The sequence below is a fragment of the Cololabis saira genome, chromosome 22, assembly GCF_033807715.1.
Source record: "Cololabis saira isolate AMF1-May2022 chromosome 22, fColSai1.1, whole genome shotgun sequence".
NCBI classification, from domain to species: domain Eukaryota; kingdom Metazoa; phylum Chordata; class Actinopteri; order Beloniformes; family Belonidae; genus Cololabis; species Cololabis saira.
The window spans coordinates 10,452,865-10,466,627 of record NC_084608.1 but is presented as its reverse complement, the minus strand read 5'-3'; the positions used below and the strand labels follow the sequence as shown (position 1 = coordinate 10,466,627).

Below are 13,763 nucleotides of genomic sequence, written 5' to 3'. Positions count from 1 at the left end.
GAGCCCCAGCTGAGCACAATCCAAGTGAGGATCTGTCTGCCACACCGACTGACCGCTGACACCAAGTGTCGCGGCGCAGACAGATGTGACCCCTTAAGCCTGGTTGGCACCCAGGTGGACTGCAAGCATACTGCCGCGTCCAGAATAGGCTTGTGAGCAGATGGTGCTCTCGTCCGAGGGATTGCTCTTAAGAGTTAAGACTCTGTATTGAGGTCGGGTCTCTCTGTCTGGCTACTGCCGACAGAAAAATGACTTGAGATAAAAAGGAGCAAACAAACTGAGTCCACATTGTCTTCCACCCAAATATGCAACTCCTATCTGAGTTACTGTAGGTGTGTTCTGCACCGGATGCCTCTCTCTCACAGACATACTCTCAGAAGACAAATAATCTCTTCCCTCTAGAAATAGGCTAAGGTCATAAATCATGCAAGCGTGGGGAATAAAACGTCTCAGATACATTGTTATCCAAAAATAGTTGTAGCCGAAACACTTTCTTTATTTGCACTGGAAAAGATATGATTCCAGGGGACTTTTACAGTGTTTAGAAACTACTCTATAGAAGAACGAGCCCCTTAAATGTGCCCTCAGTGAAACGCATCAGGCCAAAATTGAGCTGGGGAAACGGATCCAGGTTGTTTCAGCGCCGTGTTGATGCTGCGAGGGTCAGGGGAGGGGGGTTGTCGGTAAACAAAAACATCAGTGCATACAGTGAGGCTTGGGTGTCATCTGGGGGCAACACATGAACTCCAGAGCTCCTACCTCGTTTGCTGTTTGCAACGTGGGCAGAGGGGGCAGTGGACAATGCAAGCTGAGGAGCTACTAGACAAATTAAAAGAAAAAATGCGAATAAAAAAAAACATGATATTACAATTAAATATAACATACCTAATTATTGAGAATTAAATATAACAGGCGTCAAGCCTAATTACAAAAAAAAAAAAGAGAAAGGAAACACACTGTATGCAATAATGATGAGTGATGGCATTGGGAAATCCGGAGTGACATTGCCAAGTGAAGCTGGCTGCATGTGGCAGCATCTGTTACAAACGCCTTAGATAATGAACAATAGAAATATTATGGTCCCTCTTTTACACTTCATTTCATTAACAAGTGCTTTGTATAATTCAAAAGCCTCTGTGTACGTTTCCCGAGACTGAAATGATCCCCTGACAAACTACTCTCCACCCTGCGGGACGCTGGCCAAGGATTTCCACCCTATAAATTAGCGCACAGGAGTGCGGGTGAAGGAGCCGACTTGAAATGAATACACCAATCCCTTGCTTTTTATGTACCTGAAAACAAACCACGGGACGAAGGTATAACGTGACATTAGTCCGTCACGGATACACTTTTATGCTTGGCTCCGGTCATGAGGTGGATGCACATCGTAAACTGAGACGACCCCAACATCTCTCCCACTTTTCCTTCTGACTAGCCAATACAGCGTGGAGTATGCCTGGAAGCTCCGCGCCTAATTAAAGTTGCATGTTTAGGTATACGTGCACAGTGCACACGTTGAGCATCAGAGAGGATAAAGAATGACAGTGCACGGTATTGTGACACGAGTGCCCCTGCCAGTACAGAGGCCTCCACCTTGAGCAAGAAAAGCAGACTCTCCCGTGAATCCTGGGTAAAAAAAGACTACTCAAGCCCACTGTTGGCTACCAAAGAGCCAGTTTTTGATTATCGATCAGGGACCTGACATAGTGGATCAGTGGAAAAACATAACTGATGGATAATCTTGGATGCCTACCTTCTTTTCGGTTAGCGACACCTAGGGATGAGACATTCGGCCGAACTGCGTGCAATTGAGAGAAACCAGCAGTTATTCATGTGTCCTTGTGGGATGCGGTTAACATATTTTCTAAAGGGGGAGACTACGTGGTTGTTGAGACAGACAGTTGGAGACACAAACATGTCCGGCATGACTCAAATCAGTAAATCAGGAAGCAGCGGATACAATGGGGCAGGGCTGACATGGACGAGCAGAGAGGATGCATCCACAAGACCCTTTACAAGGATATTGGAGAGACGCCATGTGACTTTGAGTGACTTCCATGGGCCTGCAGTGTTAAGTGAATGCTGGTGGCGATGGAAATGAGTGAAAAACTGAGGGAAACAAAAGACAAAACATTGTTAAACTTATCATTTCAGTCAGGACTTATGCAAGGGAGTCGAAACTATGTATAGCAAATGAAGACGTTAGGGGGGCATTTTGTTTAATTCATCACATTGACTATGTAATCAATATCTAATTACAGTCTATTTCTGGTGGAGGAATAACAATGAATAAATAATGGCAGGTGCTGGTACTTGGAATGACGGACCGCTGTGGGTAGCATAACCTCATAATTACAGTCAGTATTAAAAGTCAGTATTTCCGTGTCAGGAAAATACTCTGCGGTTGGAAATGGAGAGGAGTCAGCCAAAGGGAGGGATAGGGATACGTTTCTTCATGGAGCCCCTTCATCTCTTGACTTGATCTTTCTGTCCTTTTGCCACTGACTCCATGAATCATGCAATCGTGGCCAGTTAACTTCCAGTAGTGTTTTGGCAAGCAGCCTGCAAATCTAACTAGGTGTGAATAAAGAATTTGATTGCTGGTCAGAGGGTGCAGTCCATCAGGGAATTCCTCTCTTTCCTTTTTAAAAAAAAAACTTGGATAAATGTTTCAGCATATTTAATTTTACTGGAAATAAATAAGAACTTAACTTTTAGCTCGGTATTAGTTCAGAATGATGTTTCAAAGGCCCTTCGTGTTTCTTGATTTTTATAACTGCATGATCTAAAGACTATCATGCATGGTGTTCAGTGTAATCTTTCTTTCATTTTTTCTTTTCTCCGCTAAAAATGTTCAACAACAGTTCTTGCATGGAGAGTGTAGGATCATTGATGAGTGCAACACCTCCAGGGAGTTAAAGTCATGTGAGGTATTGAAGAAGAGGCTCTTTGAAATGACACGATTGACAAATAAAGAGCTTGAAAAAAGGGCACCGCTCATTACCACTCAAACTCTCATATCTTACAAAGTAAGAAGTGCCCCATTTATATCTTTGGCTGCTCTGACAAGCACTTAGTGGGGACACAAAGGAATTTAGAGAGGACATCTATCCATCCATTTATACACCCGTTTCTTCCCACTCAGGGTCACAGGGGTCTGCCGGAGCCTATTCCCACTCTCTTCCCGTCCAAGACCCTGAACAGGTCGCCAGGCCAGCGCAGGGACACAAACAACCACACACACTCACTCCTACTCCTGGGGGCGATTTGCAATCACAGATTAACCCTACATGCACGTTTTAGGACGAAGCAAGAAAATAAAAGCACCTGGAGGGAACCCGCACAAGCACGGCTAGAACAACGCCACGCAGGAAGACCTGCCGGGATTCAAGCCAGGAACCCTCTGGCTTTGAGGCAACAGTGCTAACCACCAAGCCACCGAAGACAATAAAAAAGATCATCTTCAAGATTTACTTGGCAAAGTCGGTTATTTCTTAATTAATGCATGTTGGCATTTGATTGCACGTAATACACGTCTGGGCTCCCATAATTATTTGGTTACGGGGAATATTCAGGTAAGGCGAGCTAAATGAGTGCTGACAGATTTTAATCAATGCCATTCTTATAACCAAATGCAATCTGGGAGAGCCCGAATGGTTTCTTTCTTAAATATTAATGTCACTTTAATGGTCCGCATTAGGCAATTCTGCCTGGCTAAATAAACTTGAAATAGAATTGAGAAAAGTCAATAAGGAATTCAATTACCTTCAAACAACAGCATGAAAAGTGCACCCCCCACCCCCGACACACTCACACACACACACACACACACACACACACACACACACACACACACACACACACACACACACACACACACACACACACACACACACACACACACACAAGCTTTGTCTTGAATCCTCTAACAACCTCAAGGACGTCATCACCTTGTTTTCCCTCTCAAGTCTTATTTTATTAATAACGCCGACATAAACTTGATACTTGTTTGCTCTTAAAAACAGCTTCATCTTCTTTGGTGTGCTTTAAAAAAAAAGAAGCTGTCAGCATGTTTAGGTTTTGTTTTCGGTGTTATGTTGTTTCTGTTGGAGGCTGCTGCGACAAGACAGCCGCACGTACCAAACCTAAATCCCTGTGGGCCAATCTGGATGAGAAATGAAGATTTGGGTTTGTGTCCTTTCCACAACACACACACACACACGCACACGCACAAACACACACACACACACACATAGACAACCACAGCATGTGCACCCTTCCTGTCAAGGATTTGAGGACAGCCATTGGACATGGTGTTGCCTGGCATTTCTGGATGGGACAAAGAGGACTGATGTTCATCGGTATGTATGTGCACACAGCATGTATGAGGAGCATGCACACGCACACACACACATACACTTACACGCACACACACTCTAAGCTCTATTTGTGCCATGCATGGAGAGGTAGTGTAATTCCTACAGACGTGGTGATGAAGGAAAACAGCAGAGGATCGTTGGGGGGGAAGGGGAGGTGGAGGGTTTGGCCACATGTCCATTTCTGACTCATCACATAGCATCAGACTTTAAAACAGTGTTCCCTTCTCGTGTCAGCTAGCACGCTAAAGCCTGATTACTGACCACCTGGGAACAATCTGTTTCCACCCTAAATCGCTCACAACATGTTTTGGGAAATTTTCCCAACGGTCATCTTAGCTGTTAAATAAGGGCAAACAAGCGCGCATTAGTCAGGCGCGCGCCCGTTGGGACACACAGGCACCTAAGCTCGGCTGTTAGCATCACTTTAAATTAAAAAAACTTAAACGGTTTGGTATTTAACTGGAGTATTTTGGGCCATGATGTAAAGGGGAGGGGCCCCACTTAACTAATCAATCACACACTAAGAAGTTAGGGATAAAAAAAGACTAAAGAGAGACTTGAGCCAGGCTGTGAATGCACTTTGACTTGTTCGATACAGCCGTAGAGTTCTTGCATCATGCAATCTTCCAGGAAGCAGTAACTTGACATGTGGCACCTCTTCTCTTTCTCCCCCCTCCTCCTCGGGGGTTACTGGTTGACGAAGATAATACCAACCGAGGTGCTTGTGGCTTATATTAAAATGACCCCCTGTGACATTATACCGGCAGAGAGGTCTTGGCACTTTAATAAAGTCTAGATGCCATTTATTTATAATGCATGGGTGAAAGGGAGAGAAGAAAAAAAAAAAAAGATAACAACAAATGACATTTGGCAAGCAGAGCCAGGCGAGTTCTACCTGGTTAAGTTCAGTCTGGTTTAAGTGAATCAAACCCACATCATGGAGATAAAGCCTCCAGCTATTGCCTACCACCTCACCTCAGTCCCTTAAACATAAAAAAAAAGTTGGACAACTGCTGATTGATTTTTTGCTGGACTCTGAGAATCAGAAATGAACACGTGGCACCGTGTTGAGGTGATGATGAAGGGTGGAACATTCAGCGAAGCAAAGCATCAAGCAAACAAGCGTTCGTGTTTATTTTCTGTTGTATTTTTTTAGCGGAATTGTCTACTTACTAACGGGACCAATGTTATTAGGGATACCTGCAAGAGAAAAAGAGAGAAACACAATTTCAGTGAAGGAATAATGTGCATTTATTAAGGCAACCTGCAGCAATATTTCATATAATGTCTAAAAGCTGAATTATGCTTCTGCGTCAAAATGGCGCCGTGCCTACGGCGTGTGGTTTGGATCGACGCAGACGACACGCCGTCACCTGCGGCGTCACTAACGTGCACCTCCCGAAAATTGTAACTACGCGTCGAAGAGACGCCGACCACACGCAGACGGAGAGGGCTGTGATTGGTTCGTTTGAAAGCGAAGCATTTCCGGTTTCCGGTTTGAAGCAGTAGTGAACTTCCAGGGCTCTTTTCTTCGTTTATATGTGATTTTTTTTGTTTTGGTTTTTTGCACAATAGTTGTCCTTATCTCTTTGATTTACTGTGACCGGAAAAAGTCGGATAAACCATTCAGGAAAAGATCGCTAACTAGCGGTCGCGGGGGGTACTGCACCGCAACGAAATGGAGTGATGGAGAAGTCTGAAGGGTTCAGCACGGCGTCACGGCTGCGGCGTGTGCTCTGCGCAGAAGCATAATTCAGCCTTAAGTTTAACAATCTTCCTAGTTAGGAGTATCCTGTGCCTGAAGCCTGTTGAACTTGCAGCTCTTTACGCGTCTCCATCTTTGATGTATCAGTCCTTTGGCAATACCAGAAAAGGTCACCCTGAAAAGGGTACACACCCCAAAAAAGTCCCAACATGTCAAACAAAAAGGGTGAAAAAAAAAGAAATGAAAACCTTCTATGAGCAGAAAACATTCGTGCCAATCAGACCCTCCAGCATATGTCATTAAAATGTGTCGGGATTGTGATAAACACAGTCGCAATCACAAATGGTGTCATGTATGGCAAACTCTGCCTCCGACACCAGAGGAGGACAGGTCTTATCCGGCTGCCTGCCTGCCCGTCCCTCCACCCAGCAATCTCCTGAGCCAGGCAGCCACTGAGCAGATAATACAGTCTGTCTCATCCCCATGGTGACCAGATCTCTCCCACACCGGGACGTTGGCTGGCGGTAGATCTGAGACGTTCGCAGGCATCTTCCTCCGATCGCTTCTCCGTCGAAACCAGCCACCGACATCTTGGTTCGGGTTTTAATTAGAATCGTAAATTCACACGCTCAGAAAACATGAAACACAAGACCCCCTTTTTTTTTTTTTTTTTTTTTTTCGTTTGAGTCTGAGTTCCTCGAAGGCATGTGAACACAGCAGCTGTGCGTTTTTTGGGTAAGCACTGGTCTACGGTTGAATTTGCTTTCAGGGCATCAACACCAACTCGAGTTTTTCTAATTATCCCGTTGGATAGGAGCCCTCCCTCCTATTTGCTGTACTCCCTTTCCTCAGGAAGGCAGTCTGCCTGCATAAACAAACATCCCCCTCTCCATGGGAAGGGAAGCATTCCTGGCAACAGGACACGTGCGACTACATCTCCCCTGAACGAGAGGAGATGTGAGGAAATTAAGAGGGCTCTCTTCTTCTCTGCGCTCACCTTTCCCATGTCATTCCCTCACTTACGCACCTACTAGGGCTGTGCGATATGGACCAAAAGTCATATCTCGATATTTTCTAGCTGAATAGCGATACTCGATATATATCTCGATATTTTTTCCGTGCCATAATTGGGGTTTCCCCCAAATCATTATAGCATAGCATCTCTGTTAGCTTCATTTTTTTCTGAGGCAAACCCTTAAAAAACAGTCAGTTTTAATACAAAGCCTCGTGCCAAATGTCACACAGGTACATTTATTAACAGAGGTCTGCACAATATGAAAATGTATAAAACAAATGAAATAAAAATAAACTGCCTGCATATATAGAATAAAAAGGCTTCTTGAATAAAATAAAACAAATATCCCTTTCCTGCATAAAAATGCAATTAAAATACACTGTACAATTAATACAATGTAGACAGTAACAGGCAGACTTTTCAACTGAGGTTGATAGTTGTGCAAATAACAAAGCATTTGTGCAAATCTCAAATAAAACATTCAAGTCAATTTGTCACAAAATAAGCTATATCAAAATTATTATTATTTTTTTTTTATTTATTTATTTATTTTTTTAATAAATCGATATAAACAATATTGTCTCGTACCATATCGCGTTTGAAAATATATCGATATATATTAAAATCTCGATATATCGCCCAGCCCTAGCACCTACATTTGAGGAAGCTGAGGAGGAAGGTATATGCGGCTTTTATCTGTTGCAGCTGTCACAAAATATCTCCGGGTTCTCCAGGGAAAACATGAGGATTTTTTTTAGACTGTATGCATACAGTATGTGTACATGCACTTTGATCAGACGGCGATCATTCAGTCACTCTCGCTCTGATCTGGGCCCGCTGGTTGTTTTCAGGAGCCAAACCTGTGAACTGTGAGAGCTGTGAAGTGCAGGTGGCTGTGCTGACATACGGAGACAGAGTAATGGATCTGAAACCTCGAGGGGGGTGAACAGATGCCAACCAGGGGACAAGGAGGACAGGGCAAAGATAATCACATTCACACATTGTTAAACACTGCTACAACAGGGCACAAAAGCCATCATCTGAAAACTATATATAGATTAACACTTTCCTACCTCTGCATGCTCGCAAAAGTGGAATGAATGGATTGAAAATAGTGTTCATCGGTTCGAGTGGGAGACTGTTAAAATGAAATGTTAGCTTTTAAGTTATCACGGTCCATGATGCAGCTAAAGTTTTCAGCACTCTGTCTTTCATAGTTAATGTAATATACAATGAATTCAGAAGCTCAGAAAACAAGTTCCTGCAGCATTTGTAACTTCGTAGGGCTGGGCGATATGGACCAAAAGTCATATCTCGATATTTTCTAGCTAAATGGCGATACTCGATATATATCTCGATATTTTTTCTGTGCCTTAATTGGGGTTTCCCCCAAAGCATTATAGCATAGCATCTCTGTTAGCTTCATTTTTTTCTGAGGCAAACCCTTAAAAAACAGTCAGTTTTAATACAAAGCCTCGTGCCAAATGTCACACAGGTTCCTTTATTAACAGAGGTCTGCACAATATCAAAATGTATAAAACAAATGAAATAAAAATAAACTGCCTGCATATATAGAATAAAAATGCTTCTTGAATAAAATAAAACAAATATCCCTTTCCTGCATAACAATTAAATTAAAATACACTGTGCAATTAATACAATGTAGACAGTAACAGGCAGACTTTTCCACTGAGGTTGACAGTTGTGCAAATCTCAAATAAAACATTCAAGTCAATTTGTCACAAAATAAGCTATATCAAAATCATTAAAAAAAAAAATGTAAAAAAAAAAAAAAAAAAAAAAAAATCTTTTTTTTTTTTAAAATCGATAAACAATATTGTCTCGTACCATATCGTGTTTGAAAATATATCGATATATGTTAAAATCTCGATATATCGCCCAGCCCTATAACTTCGTAGCTTGTTGTGTAGCTCACAATACTGAGGTACTTAACTTTCAGCAACAGTGTCAGTCTAGATTCTGCTTCATCCTGGAAGTTTCTTTCACTCTACACGTGAAATGTTAAAGCTCCATCAAGTCTGACGGGCAGCGTCGCCGCGCGGCCACTCTCAGGTCCCTTCAGAGACGCTCCGCTGCACATGTATCAAACTCATATGCCACCCCCATGGACATTTTGTTCCAGTGTGCATATCAATTAAGGCTCTCAATAAATGTTTGGCCAGCAGAGTTGTGACTGTGATCAGTGCAGTGATGCTTCTCCAAGTACTTGATGCTGAGGCAGACAGTTTCAACAAAAGTGCCCGGCTGAATAAGTCCGGTATGTGGAGAGAAGCCCTTGGCCCAGATTTTGCACCTGGCACAAACGCCGTTTTGGCATTAAAAACTACTGTCGTGATTTAGCAAAGGAGAGCAGTTGAAGTTAATGCTTGATTCTTGGGCATGGGCACATTGCATATGTATTGAAGTGAGCTCCCTTCTCAGGGCTCAAATTTAAGGGAAAAGAGTGTTTGAATGAATCACGCTGCGCGATTTGCTAAGGTTCGCTGCAGGGAACTTACTGCTCATTGTGTCATATTTTACTGCAAAAAGGGGGGAAAAAAGAATCTACTAAATTTTACACTTCACATGGTTGTGATATTTTCAGCGAGGTGTGGGGGTGATGTGAGGAGATGAGTGTAAATGGTGAGAGGAAGAGAAGCAAAGACCTTCAATGACATTTATAGTAATGACAATAACACAATGTGCTTTAAAGGCGTCGCCTGGTAGAAAACACGTTTTTAACCCGGTTTGCATTTCCTTAATGTCACTTTATGCAGAGCCCATCCTGCAGTCTCAGAAGGGTTTGCATAAAATGTTGAAATAACCAATCCCAACTACTACTTCCAGGTTAGTTGCTAATAGCTGCTTTGTAAATATGACCCAAAAACAGCCGGCCATGTCCAATGGGATGGAGTAGGGGTGTAGACCCAAAACATCCTGGACAGAGACTCTATTTCTATTATTATTACTATAGTATTACCCCAGAAGAGCTGGAGGAGGTGGGATGGGAGAGGGAGGTCTGGATGCCTCTGCTGAGGCTGCTGCCCCCATAACCTGAACGCAGGTAAGTGGACCTAAATGGACCACAGCGGAAAATCCCGTTTCACAGGTTGATTTAATGCCAAAAGGAAAAATTGCTGCTGCGTTTAGCTGACGCTGGGTTAGTACAAACTGCCCATCGCTTCAGTAAGCTTGGTAGCATCATTATGGGCGAGAACGATGATGATGGCTAGCCATTGGCTCAGCCAACAGCCAATCAGTCATATTAAAAATGCATGTATTGCTTTATATAAATTCTTCTGATGTGGTACAAGAAAAAAAAGTCACCTTTTCAGAGTTGTCATGGACATGAAATCAAAAAGGACACAAACTTAAATCAGTTTGATAAACCTTGTTTTAACTTCTTGCTGAATTTACAGCACTGAACGTAAAAATGGGTGCAGAGTTTCATGTGAAGCAGGAGAGGGTTGTTCGTGGTATAAATTTGAAACATTGATGAAAACACGTACAGATCCAACAACCAACATCAAATATTTTAAGTAATAGATCTGTTTTCTCTTTGGTGCTTTTCTGTATTGTGTTCACACACCTATGTGCCCACCTTAGTAAATCTGACATTGGCGATGGCCATGAGACAATTTAATAAATCATTTAATAAGGCATCAGATTAGTTTCGCTCAAATTTGTCTCAATGTATGCACTCGGGCAGTGGTTGAGAATGTGACATTGCAACTGTTCTGGATGTAAGTGAAATACGAAAAAGGGATTTTAAAATCTAGTACTCGGCTGGGTCGGGTCAAGTAGCTGATGGAGCATTAATACACGGAGCTACCTACATCATGTTGGAGGATTAGCAGGGGACCCGGTGCATTTGATGGAGAAGGATACGGATATAAAGCCGGGGCGAGGGTAGGAGCAGGGACCTTAATTAGTGTGCACCACAAAACAGTTCTCACTCACGGTTTAAGAGAGATGTTCATCGCAGTGTCCATGTGCATGAACATATCCACCGTGTGCAGCCATACATGAATGCTGTTCCTCTTCACTTGATGGAACGTATACAACAAAAATAAATCATAAAAAATAAGGTGGAGTCAGCTGGGATGGAGGGGGTTGGCGACTTGGATCAGATGGTGTTTTGACCCGTTTCTGCTGAGCGGGACCTGGGGAGACTCCGGCTATTTATGTGTCCCTGTTGGGATGCCGTGGGGTTTGGTGGCCTTATCGTCTTGATCTCCTGGGGTTTGTCCCAGGCCTACGGTTGGTGGTGGCGAGGCGTTTGGGGAGGCCGGTCTCTCCAGTTTGAGGGGCTACAGCCGGTGCCGGGATACTGCGGGGGAATCTCCTCGGCCTGAGATGACCAGGATGTCGGTGGTGGCAATAATGATAATAAAAACTACCATTGTTTGTGTTAAAATTACTACTGATTTAATTGTAATCAGTTATACGACTGTTTATATTATTTTTGGCTTTATTTTTTGTTGCTCTCTTTGTTATCATTGCCACTATTACTGTCATACGTGTTTTTGTGTATGTATATATATATGCACATATTCATGCAAATACACACATATATCATATATATATATATATATATATATATATATATATATATATATATATATATATATATATATATATATACTGTATACATACACATTTAAATAAAAGTATGCATATATTTTTACATTCACATATAAATATAGCTATCAATACTAGTGAGTTAACCATAAATTGTATATAATACACACCACACATCATATGATATTATTTAAATAGATGGTAAATAGATGAAAATGCATACTGTACATACAGGACTGTCTCAGAAAATTAGAATATTGTGATTTTCAAAAACAAAAATGTCATACATTCTGGATTCATTACAAATCAACTGAAATATTGCAAGCCTTTTATTATTTTAATATTGCTGATCATGGCTTACAGCTTAAGAAAACTCAAATATCCTATCTCAAAAAAATTAGAATATTCTGGGAATCTTAATCTTAAGCTGTAAACCATAATCAGCAATATTAAAATAATAAAAGGCTTGCAATATTTCAGTTGATTTGTAATGAATCCAGAATGTGTGACATTTTTGTTTTTTAAATTGCATTATAGAAAATAAAGAACTTTATCACAATATTCTAATTTTCTGAGACAGTCCTGTACGTGGCTTTAGAGGTTAGCCAGTTTTGGTATTAACCAATAAAACTATATATATATATATATATATATATATATATATATATATATATATATATATATATATATATATATATATATATATATATATATATATATATATATATATAAATATATATATATATATATGTATATATATGTATATATAGTGCAACAGCCCACTAATGCACTGCAGGAGTCTGAAGTCATATCGTATCAAAGTGCGGAGAGTGATATGATGTTAATGCCATGAATAAGTTATGGCTGAATGCATCTCTTTAATTACACACTGTTAGTACATTTGTCATGTTAATCTACTTCTGTTCATGATGGACCGCCGCATATTCTGACATGTCTCTAACCTTTCTCATGTAAATGTCATGTACATAGAATATAAATCAAGCCTTGCACAAGTAAATACTCTTCTAAATGACTACTCATTTGTCAGGTTCGTGTTTGTCACTAAGTGGATTTTAACATTTACTTCCAGGTCATGTCCTGGATTGTCAGTGGCCTGTCACTGCAATAATTCACTGCTTTATGAGCAACCTGTGGGGTACAAGCAGACCCAAGGATCCCATGTCGGGTCGTTCGATGAATTTTCAATCACAGTCAATTTCAATCCCTCTCAAGTGCGTGGCCATGCCATCACGGGCCACGGCTGCAATCTAATTTTGTCCTGTCACACAGGAAGAGCACTAGGAGCTGCTTATGTTGACGGCACGCTCCATTGATTTTTATGAGTAGCTGCTGGGTAGCGAACATGATCTCTGAGGCCTGTGTTATTCACTAAATATGATACGTGCACATGTGGGGTCGGCACATGTGACACACGGACGCACAAATGGGAGGGCGTGCATTAAAACACACGACAAACCTGAGTCACGTCGGGTATCCAATGATTTTCAATAAATCTCCCCTCAGAGGGCCGTGCGGTTAGAGGTCCTGATGCGCCGGCCTGATGTTTATTCCTTAATGGATCGGTTCCAGTTATGCTGTCACCCATCTGAAACCTCACCAATAGATTATCAAAACCCCGCGACGAAATATTTTCCTGCCGATATTCAGTCTTTACATATCTGCAGAGGTGGACAGAGTACTCGACCCCAGTACTTGAGTAAGAATACAAATACTACTGGTCAAAATTTACTCCGTTACAAGTAAAAGTAGCTCAGTCAAAATATTACTCGAGTAAGAGTAGAAAAGTACTTGCTTTTAAAGGTACTTAAGTATCCAAAAGTAAATGCTTTTTAATTTACTTTAAGTAAAAGTAAAAGTAAGAGTAAGAGTAAATTTCTTATTTTCCACATCAGTAAATTAATATATTTTTTCTAAATTAATTTAAGGATCTTTTAACTCTTGTTTCTGAGAATTAACTCTTTGAAACCAGCTGCACTGATGTGCTGCTTTTAGAACCACAATGTTATATAAAACCTGCAGTCTTGACTTGTTGCAGCTCTGTCTAGACACACGCAGGCTACTT

The 13,763-nt window shown here is 41.4% G+C and overlaps 1 protein-coding gene across 6 annotated transcripts in view; it reads right to left on the bottom strand.

Moving 5' to 3' along the window:
- ntng1a (netrin g1a) overlaps positions 1–13,763 on the bottom strand; it is a 165,036-nt gene that overhangs the window by 14,191 nt on the left and 137,082 nt on the right. For 4 of the 6 annotated variants that reach the window (XM_061713656.1, XM_061713658.1, XM_061713660.1 and 1 more), the window contains exon 5: positions 5,553–5,579. The exons of 1 other annotated variant lie outside the window; for it this stretch is intronic. In XM_061713656.1, coding sequence (XP_061569640.1) covers positions 5,553–5,579 — 27 coding nt within the window. Of the gene's footprint in view, positions 1–1,753; positions 1,799–5,552; positions 5,580–13,763 lie in introns of all 6 variants that reach the window. One more of the 6 variants, XM_061713659.1, reaches the window with a different exon arrangement.